General features: G+C 42.4%; 1 protein-coding gene across 20 annotated transcripts in view; it reads left to right on the forward strand.

Moving 5' to 3' along the window:
- The window catches only part of LOC307155820 (nuclear factor 1 B-type-like), a 141,385-nt gene that overhangs the window by 27,606 nt on the left and 93,285 nt on the right, over positions 1-20,494 (forward strand). For 18 of the 20 annotated variants that reach the window (XM_079866796.1, XM_079866787.1, XM_079866793.1 and 15 more), the window contains exon 2: positions 3,228-3,759. In XM_079866796.1, the coding sequence (XP_079722922.1) occupies positions 3,228-3,759 (532 nt within the window). Of the gene's footprint in view, positions 1-632; positions 730-2,656; positions 2,860-3,227; positions 3,760-20,494 lie in introns of those variants that run through there. The other 2 variants (XM_079866786.1, XM_079866785.1) reach the window with 2 other exon arrangements.

Genomic DNA, 20,494 nt, shown 5'->3' on the forward strand with positions numbered 1-20,494 from the left:
AACCATCTATGTACTGGTACTTTAAAGTACCCAAAATCCAATACCATAATCTGACAAACCTATGGCTAGTAACTTTTTTAATCTTCAAAGAACCATATGACCAACTCAAGGACTGTGTAGAGAGGGAAATGGTTCTTAATAAGTTGTTTCTTTGAAGACACATTGAAGAACCTTATTATTATTATTATTATTATTCTTTTTAAAGACTGCAATCGATTTGAATTTTAAAGCGTTTTTTAAGTAGACAGGAGTTCTAAAAATCTAACATCTAACTCGATGTATAGATAGGCTATGATAGAATGTAGCCTACTCAACTCACTGCGCGCATCATAGGCGAAGACATTTATTCCTAATCAATGAACATAACAGTGTTTTCTTAAATCTAATTTTATGGCGTCTTTAAATGTATTGTGCTTTAAAACCTGATTAAACAAGGCAACATTTATGAAGTTTACAACAGGGAGAAGTTCATCTTCATCTCTTTGCTATTTCAAGCGCGAGGTTAAGGCATGACTTTGAATTCCCTTTTTGAGAGCTCACCGTTTTATCCTCATCTTTCTTTGAGGAAACTTGCTTTAGTTTGCACTTGGAGCTTCTCTCAGAGAGTGAATTAAGATGAAAACAATGATAAGGTTGATTCGGCGGTTGGACAGAGTCCGCCGGGTTTGGCTGACACAATTTTACTGTTTATATTTTCCTTGGCATCAGAGAGTGATTGACTGAGATATGGTGAGTAGCCTACAAGAGAACATCGAGCCTGCGCAGCCAACAACCTCGTGCTACACTTTGAACTATTAAAAATAGAAATTCGTGTGATTTTTGGTTCAAGGACATTCCTTAACATTGTTGAATATATTTGCATAACAGCTGATATGACAACAGATCAATATAATGTTTTTTTTTTACATTACATTTACATTTATTTAAATTTGATGTTTTAGTGATACAAAAATGTGTGATCTTGCAAGGCCTTAGACATATATTTATTTAAATTCATGATGGCAAGAATTACCTTCTTTGTGGTCAATAGACTCATTAAATTTATAGCAGAAAAAAACATATTTGATAGAGATCATTTTTGTATACTATATCAGTATAGTCATTTCGATATTAATGCATAATTTGTGGAGTGGATTTGTGGGCATTATACATTATAGGTTGCATGTAGTTGTGACAAAAGGAAATATATATGAAGCTAGCTATAATTTAAAAATAATCCAATCATCTATCATCTGATGTGATTTTTTTTTAATGAAAATCAGCACTTTGAATGTACTGTAGTTTTTATACATTCCAGCATAGTGCGAAAACTCACACTCTTTTGCGAGTTATATATTTTTGGTGCAACATTGTTGCATGAAGGATTGCACATGCGTTCTTAAGTTGTGTAGTTTGTATGGTATTTATACAGTGCTGGAGTGTGGGCTGTGTGTGGGGGGGCTGTCACAGAAATATAGGCAGCAGTGGTGCGCTGGTTGTGGTTTCCCAAAGAGCTGCCGCCCACCTGCACACAGAACAATATGTGGTTTAACTCTTCTTCGATCCATTCGCTGCAGTCCTTGTTCATTTTTCAATGTGGCGGTGAAAAAAATTGCATAGAAGTTTGCAGAGTCAGTGTTTGTGTATAAGATGGTCTTTTTCATTGTGTTAAGATTCTTGCACTCTTGCTTTCATGTTTTTTTACTTTTTTTTTTCTTAAACCTCATCCATTGCTAAGAATTTACAGTGCTTATTGATCTTTTGACTTAAAAAGAACTATAATTATATTTTGTTGAACTGAAAAATTATAAAGGGAAGCTTCAGATCATGGTAGTGTTTGTCTTTTAGTGTATAGTGTGACAAATTCTCCTGCTGTTCTATTTTATGTTTTAAAACATGATTGAATTTGCTTGACAATATTGAATCAATTTCACTTGCTGAGGTGATGAGGAGATTATATGTGTGGGAAAAGGTCTGTAAAATTGTCAACTGAGTTTACCCAGTTTAAGTTTGTAGTATAAAGCTATATAGCAAGTTGAGGCATATGAAGACAAAAAAAAAAAAGAAAAAAAAAGCGTTCAATAAGACAAGTGTGAATTAGCCGTGCCGCTTATTTGAGGAGTCAGGGCGCTTTAGTTTTGGTTTGGCATTTTAATGCCACTCTTACCAAACAGCTCTAAGGCCCAAAGAATGTGGCTTTTGTGCCAAGATGTCATTTTCATTGTCCATCTAGATTTGATTTTTGGAGGGCCTTGGAATAATTGCAGTACATTAATGCTAACAAATTAAGTGATTCCCAAGGACCGCAAACACCTCCTCATAGTCAAGAATAAAAGCTCAAGGTGTAAAATTGATTTCCCACCCACCCCCCACTTTTCTTCACTCTTCCATGTTTAGTTAAAAGCCTTACCTAGTACTTCTGGCCTTGGGAAGGTTTGCACTGTCATTTTAGACAAAAGACATGTCCCCATTTGTCTTGCTTTCTTTGCAAGTGTGGTTGATAATCAGCTGTCCTTGTCCAAGGCATTTAGAGACTATCTTGAATTTTCCAGGATTCCGTGAGGTTCTGTGGGTCTCTGTGGTAAGGGCTGTTTCAGGAATGCAGGGCGCTTTGATAAGAGATCTGGAAGTATGGGGGGTGCTTGCTCTCTTGTGCCAACACACGGACTGCTGCTTTGAGCGTTGCTGGAGACGGAGAGCGAGCAGGCGAGAGAAGGGGGGTAGAGAGAGAGAGAAAGGGAGTGAGAGATTGGTGATTCTGGAACTGTTAATTCTTCACTGGCACGGCGCGGGCAGACGCGGTAAACAGTGGCATCCTTTTTCTGCGTGCCTCCGACACCTGCAGGCAGACCAACGCTGCCTGCAGTCGCAGTGGAAATGGTAGATGACTGTTTCATGCTGATGCTTTAAAATCTAATTTTAAATAACTTTACTGCTTAAAAGTTCTATAAAAGCAGGAAACCGAAGACTAGAGTTGTTAGAAAACTATATTTGCAACTGATATTTGTAACTGTAACTCTGTAATGCTTTGTAATGTAATGCTTTTCTGGACCATTAAATAGTCATTTGTATAACTTTATCTACTTTTGCATCTTATAAATAGTCTTTATCTGCAATGTTTTCTAAACTGCCTTTTTTTTTTTTTTGGCTGCACAGGCTCTTGGCTAATTCAGACAAGAACCCATGCCAAAAGGTCACTTCTGCTCCTGCTCAATTTTTCTCCTTTTCCCCTCTCTCTGTTCTCTTAGGATGAGTTTCATCCCTTCATTGAGGCGCTGCTCCCTCATGTCCGTGCCATAGCCTACACCTGGTTCAACCTGCAGGCACGAAAGCGCAAGTACTTTAAGAAGCACGAAAAGCGGATGTCCAAGGATGAGGAACGGGCCGTGAAAGACGAGCTTCTCAGCGAGAAGCCTGAAATCAAGCAGAAGTGGGCATCTCGTCTCCTGGCCAAGCTGCGCAAGGACATCCGGCAGGAGTACCGGGAGGACTTTGTGCTCAGCGTAACGGGCAAGAAGCACCCGTGCTGTGTTCTCTCCAACCCTGACCAGAAGGGCAAGATCCGGCGAATCGACTGCCTGAGGCAGGCTGATAAAGTGTGGCGGCTGGACCTGGTGATGGTCATCCTGTTCAAAGGTATTCCGCTGGAGAGCACAGATGGGGAGCGTCTGGTCAAGTCCCCGCACTGCACCAACCCGGGACTTTGCGTCCAGCCCCACCACATCACTGTCTCTGTGAAAGAGCTGGACTTGTTTCTGGCATACTATGTCCAGGATCAAGGTAAGTGCGAGGGGAGGTTGGGAGATAACATTTCTTGACTTGATTTAAGTGTGCTACTTTAACTCGCAGATTCAAGGATGTAGCCAAAATAAAATGAATGTAATTTCCAATTGTTATGGATATAAGAGTAAGGGCATACATTTCTTGTTTTACACGCAAAGAGTTTCAAAATGAATTTAGTACATTTAAGTAGTATTAAAATGATTATTAATTTTTTTACATTTTACAGATTAGTTGGCATTTAAAAAGAGAATGAGTGACAAAAGTGTGTTGCTTGCGCTGGAATCACATGCATTTGTAAAAATGAACTAGATACAGATATTTCAGCAGAATTCTCAAGCAGCACTTTTTTTCGATGAGGTCAGTCTCAGAATACAATTCAAAATTTACATCAGAAAATCAGAAAAAGTATAAAGACATACAAATACTCATTATATAAATACTTGCAAAATATGTGTTACATAATAAGAATTTGTACAAATGACACAATTACACAGTACTATTCTATTAGAATTCTGTTTAGTATTTTTTAAATTTCCCCCCTTATTTGTGTTTAATGACTAGATCGGTTCTGGTAATTTTCAGTTATTTTTAGTTATTTGTGCAAGTTTTTTTTTTTTTAGCAAAGTTAAGGAAAAAGGTCTAAACTCCTCTGCACACTTACATGTTCCTTCACATTTATTCATTTGTACTTTTATCCAAAATGACTTAAAAACAAGGAAGGCTACAACATGAACTATTCCTTTTATTTCCATTTAAAATTTTCTGTTTGAAAAGTATTAATTTGGACATCACCCATATTTTCCAGGGGGCAACAATTCAGGTTATGTATAAGAATCACTACACAACAAAAATAATTTTAACATCATAGAAGTGTTGCTTTTGTGAGTATGTAAATGTTTTCATTAACGTCAGGCATGGCACCTCCATTTTGTGAAACTGAAGTGCCAGGGTAAGCAGAAGGCAAAGCGGAGGGACAATAATGGTTGCCACTGGCACCATGGTTGGCATCAGTCTCTCTTTTGTGTCTTTGTAAGATGGCGTGCATTCGCCTGTTGGCACTCACACGGCAACCTAAATCTCTTGTATACCTCTCTGAATTGACCTTAGTCTCCACTCTTATTTACAAATAACATATGAAGTAATTTGTATATAAATTCTAACAGTAATTTTATATATTATCAAAATATTTTAATGTCTGTGTAGCATAATCGTAGTGGCTGACTCATGTTATAACTGTTATTCACTAAAGATATTTCTGACCTTTATATAATCTGAAAAAAAAAAAAAAAAAAAGACGAGTATGGAATAAACTTCTGTCACCAAATTAATATTGGATTCTCTGTTAAGGGCTTACCGTGGCAGTGTGGAGTGTTTTGCCTTTAGTATCCAGTGCCCATCTCTAGACAATGCCCTCACATTGTGCCAGTGCACACAGGGCGGCCATTTTGTTAGCGGTGTGCCAGGAGAGTGGTAGGAAGAGTGCCAGTGACTGAGGATGGCCGTTGATATCAAACCCTCTTTGTCTGCTTACTGCATGCCTTTGATTCGTTAATTGGCATCCGCAATGCAGTAGGCATGGAGGAAAGTTTCCTGAAAGTGGTGGAATGGCAGTTATTCACTTCCAGCTAAATAAAACCAAATGTAAAACAAAAGGGAATCTTTACTCACATCATAAGGAAATTGTGGCTGTGGTCTGTGGCTGTGAATTGAAAAGGTAAATCGTGTTCTGTGCTCAGCTGATTTTGATGTCCATATGCCAGCAAAGGGTGCTTTGTAAGGTGACTGGAAACCATTACTGCTTTTGCTCTATTTATTTCATAGAACAATTAGCTTTTTTTCACAGTATAATTGTAAGTATTTTCACACTCCAACACAACTAGTGTTTTGTGTGCACTCTTTGTATTTCATCTCATGGTCTGGTTTAAATTTAAAGGTGTTTTAATCGCTATCCGCAGCACCTGGCATCCTTAGGGGCATCAAACAGTTTGCCTCTCAAACAGTTTGCAGACTCGCCAGTGTTTGCGATAGCACCTTAGTGCCCAGCTGAATCCCCATTGAAAAGGTGGTGAAGAGGACAGGAATGAGGGGCGGCAAGCTTGTTGGTGGGCATTGTGCCATGCCCTGCCTCTGCACTTCACCAAGTCTGGCCATGCCATTTGTGTCTGTGCCTGTGCGTGCGCTGTTCTGCTTCATTCTCTCGTAAAATGATTATAACATCATCTAGATAACAGTTATTCTATATGAAGACAGAATTCAGAACAATCACAACAATCAGATTTCCAGCAAATGAGAAAACAAAAGACAAGATACTTACATCCTGTTTTGTGTGATTGGCTCATTTCTGTTTTGTAGTCTTTTTTAAAGTACTTCATACATTTTTCAAATAAATACATTTTTTTGAAGATCTATTTTTATTAGCTGTAATTATCAATGCTTTGAAACTTTTTCAGCTAAAGTTGCTTGGACTGTTTCAGCTGTTCCAACTTTCTGATTCCACATTGGCCTTGTACATGTAAGTCAAGTCTGTACATGTGAAGTGATGCTCATTTTACTTCAGAACTCATAAATCATGACTCTCACTTGCCAGGCCCTCTTTCAGTCAAGGGAAGTATGCTAATAATTTGTATTGTATGATTGATGACATGTTTCATTAATGTACCATTGTTTTTTTGTGTCTGCTGCATTTTATACTGTACTACAAATGTTGGTATAGGCTTTTTATACTAGAACAGTGACTAAGCAGAAATAGATTTGAAAAGGGACCAGCCGGTTTATATCAAAAAGGCATTTTTCAGTTTAACCCAAGATATTTATTTTCCAGCACATTCTGGAATATGTTCACAACCTTTATCTCAGGGTTTACATTATCCTAAACACATGACATTATTTTTCAAATAAACACAAAACCTCAAAAATGCTAGTGTAAATTAAGTGCCGGTTCAAGCCTTTCATAAATATTTACATTTATCTGGCAGTTGGTTTGTTTCAAATATCTAGCCGCCCTTTTGTAAAGCTAAATAAAATGAATTAACAATTAATAAGAAAATTTTACCTAAGTCGTCAAACACCAACAATAAGCTGTCATGTTTTGTGCAGGAACAGTCAACGTAACTCAACAACTAGAAGGTGTTACACAATCGCAAGAGCTCAACATATCAGTTACAGTGTGAAGGTGTCACGATTTCCTGCCCAAACTCCCTAGTTTATTTTGGTTCCCTGTGAAGTAGACACTGTTTCATTGGCTGCTTTTCTGGTGTTGGATGGATTATTTCTCATTTGTTCTAGCATGTTAAAGAGGTCTGTTTTACGACTGCAGGACTTAGCTTTTGCCCCCATGTCAAGACCTCACTAAAGATGTGGAAGGTGTCATGTGAAGTTTAATTGAGCACAACAGATCTTTGAAAACAAGGTGGCGACCTGTGGCGCGTGGGGGCAGGCCAGGGTGTCGTTTCGGGGGGCACCTGGACCCCCAGCTGACTCATGACCTCTGGATGTCTGGGTCAGCGGAGCGGTTGCCAGCTCCTTCAGAAGAGCTGGTCATTCATCAAACTCCCTCTCTCAACTTGCCAAAACCCCCAACACACACACACACACACACACACACACACACACACACACACACACACACACTGAGTTCCCTATTGGGCCTTTATTAGCAGTGTGTGTGTGCTCTGCAGAGGAGCTGTTTGCAGCTAGTTTTCCAGCTGACTGAGTATACGACAGGGTCAGGACTAGCCAGCGTGACCTAGAGGTCATCACCCCTGTCAGTGACTAAGTACAGCTTGTGGTTTCTCCACTTTCACTTTTTTCTTCCTGTCTGTCTCCTCCTATCTAATTCACACTGTCCCTGATGTCCACATACATGGGAAGTTAGACCAGAAGTATTCTTGAAACCACCGTGTGATTGCTCTTCCTGATTATGGCCACTAGAGAAAACTATGATGGAGCGATGGACGGATTGTGTAATTTTATTGTATAAGCGTAAGAGGTATTTTAGGGTTATGGAAAGATTTGAAATGAAGCCGAAATACAGCAGATTGGATTTTGGGTGTTTGTTGTCGTAATTGTGGCAGTAGTGCACATCTGTTCCGTGCTCCGGCGTGGTTAACTATCAGACTACATGCGTACCGTACCCAAGCCCAGTCAAACCATGCTCTGGCCCACCTCTTCCAAGCGGGCCAGGGTTGGAGCGATCACATTAGTCAAACGAACCAGACTTTGGGGGTCAAACGCGCTCGGCACGGTTCATATCGCCTAGTGTGAGTTCACACCTTTTATGAAATTAATTTAATTTTTTTGAAATTATTTCACAATTTGACAGTGGAAATTAATCATTATTATAATTAACTGAGACTATTAAATTCTTTACGATTTCCATCCCTATTCTCAACTTTTGTTTTCTATACGAAGCTCTGCATTTCTAAATACTTGCGATTTTCCTTTATGGGACAGACACATCGTCCTCATTGGCAGCGTTTACTGATACAATATAAACTCCAGTGTGCTGTATTAATGATAAATTAAAGGACAGCTGGCTGGGACAAAACACATACAAACCCATTGACAATTTGGGACCATAACAGAAACCTGAAGGAAAACCAATACAGAATTACAAGTGTATGGAATGCAACAGGGCCACAGCATTTGTTTTTGTTCAGTCATTTATTTATTTATTTATTTGCTAATTGTTTCCAGTGAGCCCTTGTGGCGGAGGCAGTCATGAGTTTGTCCTTTGGAGTGAGACATAAAGTGTTCAGCACATCCACTTGATGGCCCGCAGCTACTGACTCGCTCCCAAAAATCAGTACAGATGGTTCATTTTTCCGCTCCCTCTATTTCTCTGGTTTCTTCTCTGAACCACGCATTTGTTGGTGCTTTGCTTTCAAAAAAGAACTACAACGCACGACTTGGTTTCAGTTGTGGAAATGAAAGGCAATAGCTTCTGTTTGATGTTTTAGTACACTGGTGTACCGCCACATTAAACATAAAGAGGGAAAGAAAAGGAAGGAGGGGGGCGGCGGAGGAGCAGTGAAAGGATTTGCCACTGCTACTTCAATCTAGACGATAATCTTAGTGGCCTGTGGGTGTTGTGAGTGCTTTTCTGCTGAGTTTCCTCCGATTAAAGAGTCTGATTGACTAAAACACACATCCAAACATTTCTTTGCATCTCTGTTTATTTTTGCTCGACAACAAAAAAAAATCGGTACTAAAAGACATATTAAACTGTTTTTATTCCAGAAACACCCTTTGCTTTAGCTACTAGTGCATTTCAAAGTATTTAAGCTGCAATTTTATGGTGGCATATATGTAGAGCGGTTCGTGCAGTCTGTTGAATACCAGAGCAGAGATAAAGACAGGCATACGCTGGCCTTATTTAACCTCCGGCATCCATTTGGTTTTCTGTGGAGGAACATGATCCCCTTCTACTCCAAGCAGCCCAATGGTACAAGGCCATCTGATCGCATCCCACTGGATCAGTTTATGATGTAAGCATAACAGGAATGTCACTGGAAAACATTCGGATTCACAGCAATACTGCGGACAAATCTGCCGTACAAATCTACAGATGCGTCTGTGATCTCTGAGCTGGAGCGGAGAGTGGGATGAGGTCGCAGTGCATTTGTGCTGAGCATGCAGTGAGGTCTCTGAAGCAGAGGCTGCAGTACTGATTAGTATTCTGCATGGCCTGCGGTGACTAGCTCATGCAAAAGCCATAACCTATCGAACACATTCCCTTAGTCTAATCCATTTAGAGCTCCCTCCAGCTCTCTGGCCTCCCTTATTGATCCCCCCCCCACCCCTCCACCGTCTCTCCTCTTAGCCCGCTGTTGGTTCAATTCAGTGGTGTACTGTTACTCCACATGCTGCCGCAAAGGAAATCTCCCCCACCCTTTCATTTGTTCTCTCTCCCTCTCTACTTTCTGTCGTGCTGTCTTACATTCTGCACTTTGTTTCTCTTCTACCTTGTTGCCTGTTGCTTCTTTCTTTCTTTCTTTCTTTCCTTCTTTCTTTCTTTCTTTCTTTCTTTCTTTCTTTCTTTCTTTCTTTCTTTCTTTCTTTCTTTCTTTCTTGAGTTCTTTCTTGAGTTCTTTCTTGAGTTCTTTCTTTCTTCCTTCCCTTCTTTCTTGAGTTCTTTCTTGAGTTCTTTCTTTCTTCCTTCCCTTCTTTCTTGAGTTCTTTCTTGAGTTCTTTTTTTCGAAGAATATCTTCGAGAAAGAATATCTTTCAGGAAAAGTCTCAGGAAAAAAAAACTCATGAAGAAATCTTGAATTATTTTCTTTTAGTTTTTACTTGTTCTTGAGTTCTTTGCATTCTTTCGTTTCTTGCTTTTTAATGATTTATTTATTTTACACCACACAATTTCCCTCTAAGGTGCTGCATTCTAGATTTTATAAACAGGCCTCATGAGTTTATATCTGTGTAAATAAGTTTATGTATGTGTTGGAGAGTGTGTTTGTGTACGCTATCTCCGGGACTCTTTGTTGACTGAATACCCTCAGGCTCAAGCACACTACAACCTCCCTCGCCTTCTTTCACACACTGTAATGTGTACATAAATGTTTGTAGTTATGAGGAGTGTGGAAGGGTCTGTGCTGCAGTGTGGGTGCTGCTTCACCCCGTGTTTGAGTGGGTGTCTGAGTGTGTGGTCGGGAGAAGGGATATTCCCTTTGGAATGTTTTATCAAAAGTGGTGGAAGCTCAGCCTATCACGAATGTTGACTTAAATGCCAGTCTACTATCATGAAAAAATGGGAAAGTATGTTGGAAAATGAACTCTCTTTTCAGGGGTCACAGACTTTCCTGCTTTGCCTCTTGGCTTTTTGTTTTTTTCTAAAGACTTATCTTGTGTTACTCAAAGCCGTTTCCACACAACCTCACATCATTGGTGTAGACGGAGGCTTTGTGAGAACCCATAATGCATTTGTGATCCCTGGGGCCCTCTTACAAGAGGACCAGCACCGACCTCTCCTTCCCTCAAAATGAAGAAGGATGGCCTCATCCTCCCTTACAGTATCTCACTGTGTGGGGTGTCTGGGTCTTTCCCCCCAGACTGGACCAGCACCACCCCATAATGGCCTCTTCTCCTCTCTGCCATCAACCAAACATGCTAATCATGCATCTACGCCAATGGAGATCATCCAGAGAGAGGCAGACAAAAGGGAAAGACAGAGGGGGCTTAGGGTTAAGGTAGCTGAGAAACCCATATTGAGACCTGGGGAGCTGAACAGGGCACAAGACAGACGTGAAGAGAGAGAGTCTGGATTCCTCCATGGTGGGACAGTCAGTGTCTTTCACATCTCTATGCTGATGGGCGTCCTTCATTAGGGGGACAGGCCCGATGAATAGCTGCCAGAGAAGGCCAGAGACAATCGAAGAGGTTGCCATGGGATACAGTGACTTCTCCCCCCTCGGCCCACAGTTAAAGTCTTTTCATGGCAGACAGGATTCAGAGTGATGGCCGTCTCTTCTTTTGTGTTGTCTGGTACAGTACCTCCCGTTGCTGAGACAGACAACCCAGAGGTAACAGTGTGGAAGGGTTGGGAAGCAACAATGGGGTCAAGTCTGTCAAAAAGATGACCCCCAAGACGTAAAACACATTATGAATGACTTTGTATGGGGTTAAAAGTTTCTGCAGAAGCATCATCTATAGTGCAACATGTCACACGCTCTTTATCTGCCCTAACTTTTCCTTTAAGACATTTTGTCTAGTCTTAGCACTGATTGGTTGCTTAGAGGAAACTGCTTCTTTATCAAAGCCTATTAGTCACGCCTACCTTTAGAATTACTTTACTATTCAATGAAGCAGACAATTGTAACCAGAATGGTGATAAACAGGTAAAAAAAACTGCATATACTTACCTTGAAGAAGAGACACAAGCTATATCTGAAAAACAAGTTTTGCACTGGCAAGAACCACTTGAATAAGGAAAAAAAATCTTATTGAAATAAGTACACTTCTGTCCAGATCTGCATTTAGTTCTAGTCCCTCAAGTATAGCCACACAAGTGCTATTTCTCTGTAGCTGAGTGACAGTGAATCCTGTATGGACATCCTGTGAGGTGGGTCAACATAAAAACTAACCCGCGGCAATCATGGGAACGACAGATGTCAAAACATACTTCTCCAGTCTCTTTCCCCCAGTGATAATAGCATCCTGTTTTCACACGGCTTCATTGTATAAGGGCAGATTTCGGTAAAAAAGAAAGAAAGAGCAGGAGAGAACAATAAGAGTGAGTTGAATTAGTTTAATTATAGTTGATAGACTTGATCAGTTAAAAAAATTAGCTAGTGACTTCAGATACCACTAGGACTATTTTTGAGGCATGTTTATGCAGGTTTGGGAGTTAACAATTTCTTTCATTTCACTAGTAATCCACCCACAGAGGAAATATTCACCACACTTTGTTAATCTACAAAGATGAGCAGAGATATATACTAAAGAGTCATATTAGGTTAGTGATTCTGAGTAACTTTATTACTTGGTTTGTGATAAAAGTAATTTAAATAAAATTAAACAGACACTAGTAGTTTGTGTATTAGTGTTTGCATGAGACAGTATCACTATTTCAACTGTCAAAACTAATACCAGTGTGATTTCACAATTCTCAATACCAGTTTGATTCCAATACAAAACTTATAGGTGAAACATACTCCTTTATTAAATTAAATTAAATTAAGAGCAATGAGTGAGTTTCAATGTAATAGGTCTTTTAGGCTTTATATTTTAAAACTGTTCTACAGTTTTCATAGTTTGATTGTAGAAAGACTTTTATCGTTCCATAATTTATCTTGGTATAAAAGTCTTCGACTTGTCAATGAAATACTGCTATTTTTGACATCCCCATTGTGGATCCACCTGTCACTGATAGTGAACTTGTTGCTGCTTTCAGCTCTTCGTTTCTGAAGAAGACTGTTCCGGTAATTTGCCCTATCCGGTGACAGTTCAGAGCTGAGGGTTCTGGGAAGTTGGTGTGTTAAACTCAGAGTGCTGCGGAACTAGCAGTTGGGCTGCGGTGATTAAACGCACTCTGCCGGTTACGGGGCCGCTAATGAATACAGGGCTTTAACGGCTACGTATGTGCCTCATTATGAGAGCCTGCACTGAAAGGATATACGCATTGGCTCCGGATTACTGGAATTTTTCTCAAATTGGCCTGCCTTTCTGCTGGCCCAGGAATCTAGCTGCTGTTTTTTTCCCTCTCTCTCCTTCTCCCCCGATGTGCCTCTCTGACTTTTGTAGAACATGCACCCACCCACACACATACTCTCTCACACACACACATGCAGAAACACACACGCTCACCCACACTTCAGTTCCTAAAGCCTGCACTTAGACAAAATCAGGCATACAGCTTTGATAACCGCAGCTCTGCCATGGCATTTGTCAGTACTGCCAGTATATTTTTGTATGCAAGTACTTCAGATTTGGGTCCCGAGTTCAGCCGTGGAAGTTTGTAATTAAGGATGTTACATGTGCATAGGCCCTGAACCCACACTACATTTAGGCTTTTTTCCCAAAATAATAAAGTAATTATGCGGTCCAATAAAGTTTGCTATGACAGAGAAAGCATATTAATACAGCTGTGCTTGGTCAAAAGTGTACACATTGCATTTTTACTTTTCACCCATGGTCAACGTACGAACGATTAAAAATGAAAGGGACACTTTATAGGTCAAAGTAGGCTTTTCTTTTTGATTACTGGGTTGGAAACTAGTCCTGGCTTCACTGTGGCCATTGTTTTGTGATACCCACTTGACCACATTTACCCCTGAACCTGAAAACATCCCAATCCATAACTGCCAGCTGGAATTTCCTCCAGCTCATTCATTTGCCATCAGTGGAGCTGCATTACAATGTTTTGTAGTGTCTTTTCTGAGCACCAAAACAATGCCACCTTTGCTCAGACACAGACTTGAACTTTTAATTCTGCATTAAGAAGGATTAGAGGAAAGTTGACCATTGTTCTCCAGAGAGGATGTATCATATTTAGCCTTTCCCTTACATTGACAAATGCAGGATTGCTAAACTTTCATTTCTTCATAATGCATTTTTGTGTGTAATGAAGGGAGATTATTCATGGGAATAATAACACAAGCACATCTCATGTCTGTTCTTTCATTGTCAGGTGAACCCCAAACAGCCTAATCAGGGTGTCCCTAAGATTAATTATTCAAGTAAGTTGATTATTAAAACCCAGCAATAAAGAGTAAAACAACAATCGTCTTTCAAGGACAATAATGTGTTTTGGTATTTGGTACATCTTCATGAGCTAATGCCGAAGATATTGGGCAGTGAACAAGAGAGAAGCCAGGACTCTTATGACTTGAACCAAAACCAACCATGTGTGTCTTGTTAAGGGCAGTTATGACAAATGGCAGCAGCTGTACAAACTAATCTCTCTGTAGCTTTCACACATGGCATTCAATTAACAATGGGCCACTGTCAGACTGTAATCCACAGCTCGCCAACCTGCCCCTACTCCCGCTGGCTTAGCAAACCTCCGCATGTGTATGTGTGGAGAAATGTCTTAAAGTGCTTGATGTGTTTTTATTGAGCTGACGTTAGCTTGGCGTGACCAGGTCAATCAAATGTGGGTTTGTGTAGGTCAATATGAGTGTGCTTTATAGCATTCGCACATGTACAGTGTTTATGAATAGAAATAGTTAAGGTATTTAGGTCACTATATGTAGCCAAAAGACGCTTGTGCATGCACGCACACTTACACAGCTGCTGGAGCTTGCTTGTGTGTACGTGTGGCGGGAAGTGGCTTGTCAGGGGCTACATTCCCACTGGGTTTGTAATGATGAAGTGTATGTTGCAGTGGTCACTGTCGTCTCAACTCAACTCAACAAAACCCTTCAAGAGACCAGTGTCCTACCATTCCACAATCAGGATCAACAATCATTGCGATAAGCAAACATTTATTCAAGATGGCATATGAGATTTTTTTTTTTTTTTAAATACGTTTAATTAAATGCCAAAAATTAGTGATAAAATAGTTGTATCGAATAAAAATGGATTATTGTTGTAAATATTTGTATGTACAGTACTGTATTATATTCAATACAGCTCTTTATTACAATATTGAGTTGTTAGAAGTTTGCTGTACCCTTCAAATTGCAAAAATTGAAATTGAAAATTGAAAATATGCCCAATGGAAACGTAAATTTTGCAAAATCCCCCATATATTGCAAAAAAGTTTTTACTCTCACATGAGGTGCTTTTTCAGGCAATTTGAAAAATGAGTATTTCGCAAAACTGCAATGGAAACGTTTTTTCCACATTTACAGATCACCTGGTGTACATAACAGTCGATCATTCTTTAAAGAAGGCGTGGTATGTTTGGACAAAGACGAGACAGAGTTCTTTATTAAACTCGTAAAAGACAAAGGAATTACGGGAATACTGGATTCTAAACAACAAAGAAATGCCACAATTTATCAAGACCTTGAATTAGATAAAAGGGAGAAACACCCAGAAACACCTCATACATGGCCGCTCCCAAGTATAAGGGGCTTTCCATACCATTAATGCTTGGATAACATTCCTACGTCTCCTTAGATAAAATATAAATGGCTAGTGCGATGGCTGCAATATACTTAAATCTATCAACATCCGTTGCCATGATTTTTGGAACGACTTATCGCAAAATAACTTTTTAGTCGCATAACATGGGTAAATGGAAACGGCGTCATTTTGCAATAGTTTTTTTATCGACATTTAGAAAATATCGCAAAAGTTTCAAGTTTCAAAAATCTGTAATGTAAACGCGGCTACTGTTAGCTTAGCAACATGCTAAAGCCAAACTCGATTGGAATAAGCTGTGTTGCATTATTGTGGTGTAACAGAGTTCAACTAGGGATCCATGAAGGTCCTGAAGGGGTTTGTGGGCAGAAACATTGAACATGGGATTTTATTTAAAATATATTCTTTATATTTATTTTAACTGTGGTACATTAGTTATCTGAAAAGCATTATAGAAGGCATATTTGTTAAAGTTATTAATGAAAGTTTTTATAACATGTTTTCTTTTAGGTTCCCAGGTTAACTGAAAGTCTAGGTTTGGGGTCCCCTTGTTTGTGAGCATTATAAACTCTAACTTAGTTAGGATCCATTTCAGTTAGCGAGCTCAGCTGCCTTGCTTACTTCTAAGGGAGCATCACAACTGAAATGGATCCTAACTAAGGAAGAGTTATGTTTTGGAACTGAGCCATTTGGAAACGTCTCAGGTTACGACTGTAACCCTAGTTCCCTGAGAAGGGAACGAGACGATGCGTCAATGACGCTTTGGGAACGCTTCTGCGTGATTGCGTCTGAAGCACTTGTATCAACTAGTCCAATGGCGAGAGTGGGCGTCACAGGCGGGTGACGTGACGACCAGGAAAGGATAAAGGACATCCGGTTTAGAACCGCGCTAGCTTCGAAAAGGGCCGAAGCAAGTCGATCACAGGGATGTAGGAAGTATGGCAAAGTGACGCATCGTCTCGTTCCCTTCTCAGGGAACTAGGGTTACAGTCGTAACCTGAGACGTTCCCTTTCGAGGGAACTCGCGATGCGTCAATGACGCTTTGGGAACGAGAATGCCCAATATGCCATACGAAACAGAACCTGTCTGTGTGAATACTGCACAACTAAGACAAGAGCATTGAGAACCTGGGGAAGCGCCCAGGTCGAAGTTGCAAAACCTTACGAATGTGAGCGGAGAGGACCAGGCTGCCGCATACCACATCCTACAAGGATATAAACATATATAATAAGGCTTCTAAGCCACCATACTCCTGTCCTGGTCTAAAAGCACCACGGAGGAAACAACCAAAGGTCCCCCCCCCCCTCAGGGAAATACCACCAAAAGGGACATGGTTGGCATTAAGGCCGCCACATGCACCTTCAGTGTGGAAGGGGATAACCCTGCGGAAAAATTAACCAGCAGTAACTCCAGCACTGTACCAATCGGGCAGTAAACTGGGCCACACTGTCCGAGACCCGCAATATGAAGTGAAAACCCATCACATAAAGTTTCCTCGTGGAGGGAGCTCTGGAGTGAAGTATGGTCTCCACAACCTCAGTTGAGAGACCAAAGTCAATGAGTTGGGCCCCCTCAGAGGCCAAACCCACGGGATCCAAAATCTCTGGGCTGGGTGAAAGATCACCCAATCCACTTGAGACTGAAGGTCCCTCCTGACTGGAATCTCCAAGGGAGAGCCGTCGAGGAGAGACACCGGGTCTGAGAACCAGTAGGCACGGCCAGTACGGTTCTACTAATAGTATAATTATCCATCCCGGCGGACCTTCTCCAGAACTCCTGGGAGCAGAGTAATCAGGGAAAGATGTACAGACGAAGCCTCGGCCATGTCCATACCACAACGTCCAGCCCCAAGAGAGCTGGATGTGTGAGGGAGAACCAAAGTGGACTGTGCGTCGTATCCTGAGACGCGAAGAGATCCACTTGTGCCTGACCATAAACCCCCCAAATGTACTCCTCACCTCGGTGTGGAGCCTCCATTCCCTGGGCCTCAGCCCCTGCCTCAACAGGATGTCTGCTCCAACATATTTATGTATTACCATATTACCGATGTGTTGTCTGTAAGGACAAGCACATGATGGTCCCTCAGTCTGGGAGGAATGTCTCAACGCATTGAAGACTGCCATCTTCTCCAGGCAATTTATGTGCCAAAAAGATGATGACTCCTCCACAGGCCCTGGGATGAGCGGCCTCCCAAAACCGCTCCCCAGCCGGTGAGGGAAGCATCTGTCGAGATAGCAACTCGATGGCAAAGAGCTCCCAACACCGGAACAAGGGAAAGGAACCAGTATTTCCTCCATATAACCAAGGCGCAGAGACACCGCTGCGTGATCTTGATCATACGAAGTGGGTTTCCCCTCGGGGAGAACCCTCTGGTTCTGAGCCACCACTGCAAAGGTCTCATGTACAGTAGGCCAAAGGGAATCACAATGGACCTGCTGCCATGAGGCCCAACAGTTTCTCGAACTGTTTCACAGTGCGTGACTGCTCATGTGGGATAGGAACCAGTACTTCCTCCATATAACCAAGGCGCGGAGAAACCGCCGCGTGATCTTGATCGTACGAAGTGGGTTTCCCCTCGGGGAGAACCCTCTGGCTCTGAGCCACCACTGCAAGGGTCTCATGTACAGTAGGCCAAAGGGTATCACATTGGACGCTGCTGCCATGAGGCCCAACAGTTTCTTGAACTGTTTTACAGTGCGTGACTGGCCTAGCTTCAACTCTTTTGTGGCTGTGAGGATAGCAGCTACACGAACGGGCAATAGTGTGGCTCGCATCGTGACTGAATCCCATACCACACCAAGGAAAGTGGTTCTCTGTAATGGAGAAAGCACACTCTTCTTGGCATTGAGTCTCAACCCCAATTTCTTCATCTGAGCGAGGACGGCATCTCGATGCCGAACCGCTAACTGCTCTGATTCCGCCAGAATCAGCCAGTCATCGATGTAGTTCAGAACGCGTAGCCCTGCAGCCTGACGGGGCCAGAGCAGCATCTACGCACTTTGTGAACGTGCAGGGTGATAGAGCTAGACCGAATGGAAGCACCCGATAATGGTATTTTTTGCCCCCACAGGAACTTCCTTTGTAGAGCGAGGATGGAAGTAAGCGCCTTTTAAATCTATCGTGACAAACCAGTCCTCGGATCTGATTTGAGTCACAATCTGTTTGAGTGTGAGCATACTGAACTTGAGTTTCATGACTGCACGATACAACAGACGGAGATCTAAAATGGGACGCAACCCCCCATCCCTTTTCCGGAACAATAAAGTAGCGGTAATAAAGTAACAGTAAAACCCCGATTCTCTGTCGGGCGAGTACACCTGCTCTATAGCTCCCTTCGCTAATAGAGACTCTACTTCTTGCTCCACACACGTCGGTAATGTTCATGAATGAACGTATCCAGTCCACTATTATTGTTATTACAGACCGGTAATCTACGCGCTGCCGCAGCACACGCGAGATCCGAGATCGAGCAACAGAATCTTTATCGCAGACCCGTAATCTACGCGCTGCCTCAGCAAACGCGAGATCCGAGCCAAATAATCTTTATTGACTTTCTTCCCTCGAGAAGAAAGCCATCGGGAGCAGAGCTAAACTCTCGATAGTGCAAAAGATACACGTCGGGAATTTATGAATGAACACTGTCAGTCCCCTTATTTTACTAGAGCTGACCGTGCATGCTCCACTCCCAAACAAACAACACATGAATCGCGTGTGTCCCCACTCGTAATGAAGCGAGGGCAGGGAGGAACACACAATCCAAAGCTGTTTGCTCCCCATACTCCTGTCTAGATATATATAATATGCTTGTGGTTGTGGACATGCATCGATGCTCAGCACTCTACCTCCTCAGAGATAGACCGCTGAAACACCGGGCTCTCTAACCAGGACGGAAGAAGCCGCGGCGCGGGCTTCCGATCGCAGAGAGAGAGCGCTGGATCTCCCGGATAAAAGCAGAGAAAAGGCGGAGCCCGTCTCTATCCTCTCCGCGAGATCCATTTGCGAACCCACAATACCAACTTCCGTGCTGCCTCGGCAACACGGGGTCGGTACTGCGAGGAACGCGAGCCTGAACACCCTCCTCAAAGAGTGACAAGCGGGAACGGAGCGAGTACGATAGTAACTCGCAATGCTCGTAGTCAGCACCCTCGAGCGCTGACAGAACATGCTCCGTTCCAAACAAACAACACATACATCGTGTGTATCCCCACCCGTAAAGACAGAGGGCAGGGAGGAACACACGATATAAGGTTGTTTTGTTCGCCATAATATCTATGCTTGTGACAGACAACAATAAATAACACAGACAGTATAACACAGAGCGCTTGCTGAGGCACAGAAGCTAGCGCGGTTCTAAACCGGATGTCCTTTATCCTTTCCTGGTCGTCACGTCACCCGCCTGTGACGCCCACTCTCGCCATTGGACTAGTTGATACAAGTGCTTCAGACGCAATCACGCAGAAGCGTTCCCAAAGCGTCATTGACGCATCGCGAGTTCCCTCGAAAGGGAACTGTAGAATGAGAGGGTCGCAGTTCCCTTTCGAGGGAACTCGCGATGCGTCAACGACGCTTTGGGAACGCCTCCGCGTGATTACGTCTGAAGCACGTATGTCAACTAGTCCAATAGGAAGAATGAGCGTCACGGGCGGGTGACGTCATGACCAGGAAAGGATAAAAGCACATCCGGTGCAACCAGCGTTAGCTTTTCTGCCTCAGCAAAGCGCTATATGTCAAAACTGTCTGTATATTTACTGTTTGTTTGTCACTATATATATATATCACTATGGCGAAACAACTATTCAAGCAGTGTGTTCCTCCCTGCCCTCGTTTCCTTACGGGTGGGGATACACACGAGCTTTGTGTAGTTTGTTTGGGAGCGGAGCATGCTATGTCAGCCTTCGAGGGGGCTGACTGTCAACATTGTGAGCTTCTCCCGCTCCGCATGCTCCGCTCCCGCCTGTCCATGTTTGACGAGAGTGGGCAGGCTCGCGAACCTCAGGGTGCTGGACCCGCCGCTGCCGAGGCAGCCCGGAGAAAGCAGACCTGGGGTTCGCAAATGGATCTCTCGGCGGGGTTGGAGACGGGCTCCGCCTTATCTCCTCCCTTACCCGGGGGATCCAGTGCTCTCTTCCCGGTGTCAGAAGCCCGCCCCGCGGTTTCTTTTGCCCAGGAAGAGAGCCCCATGCTTCAGTGCTCTAGCTCCGAGGA

This window comes from Squalius cephalus, assembly GCF_949319135.1.
Source record: "Squalius cephalus genome assembly, chromosome: 3".
Classification (NCBI taxonomy): Eukaryota; Metazoa; Chordata; class Actinopteri; order Cypriniformes; family Leuciscidae; genus Squalius; species Squalius cephalus.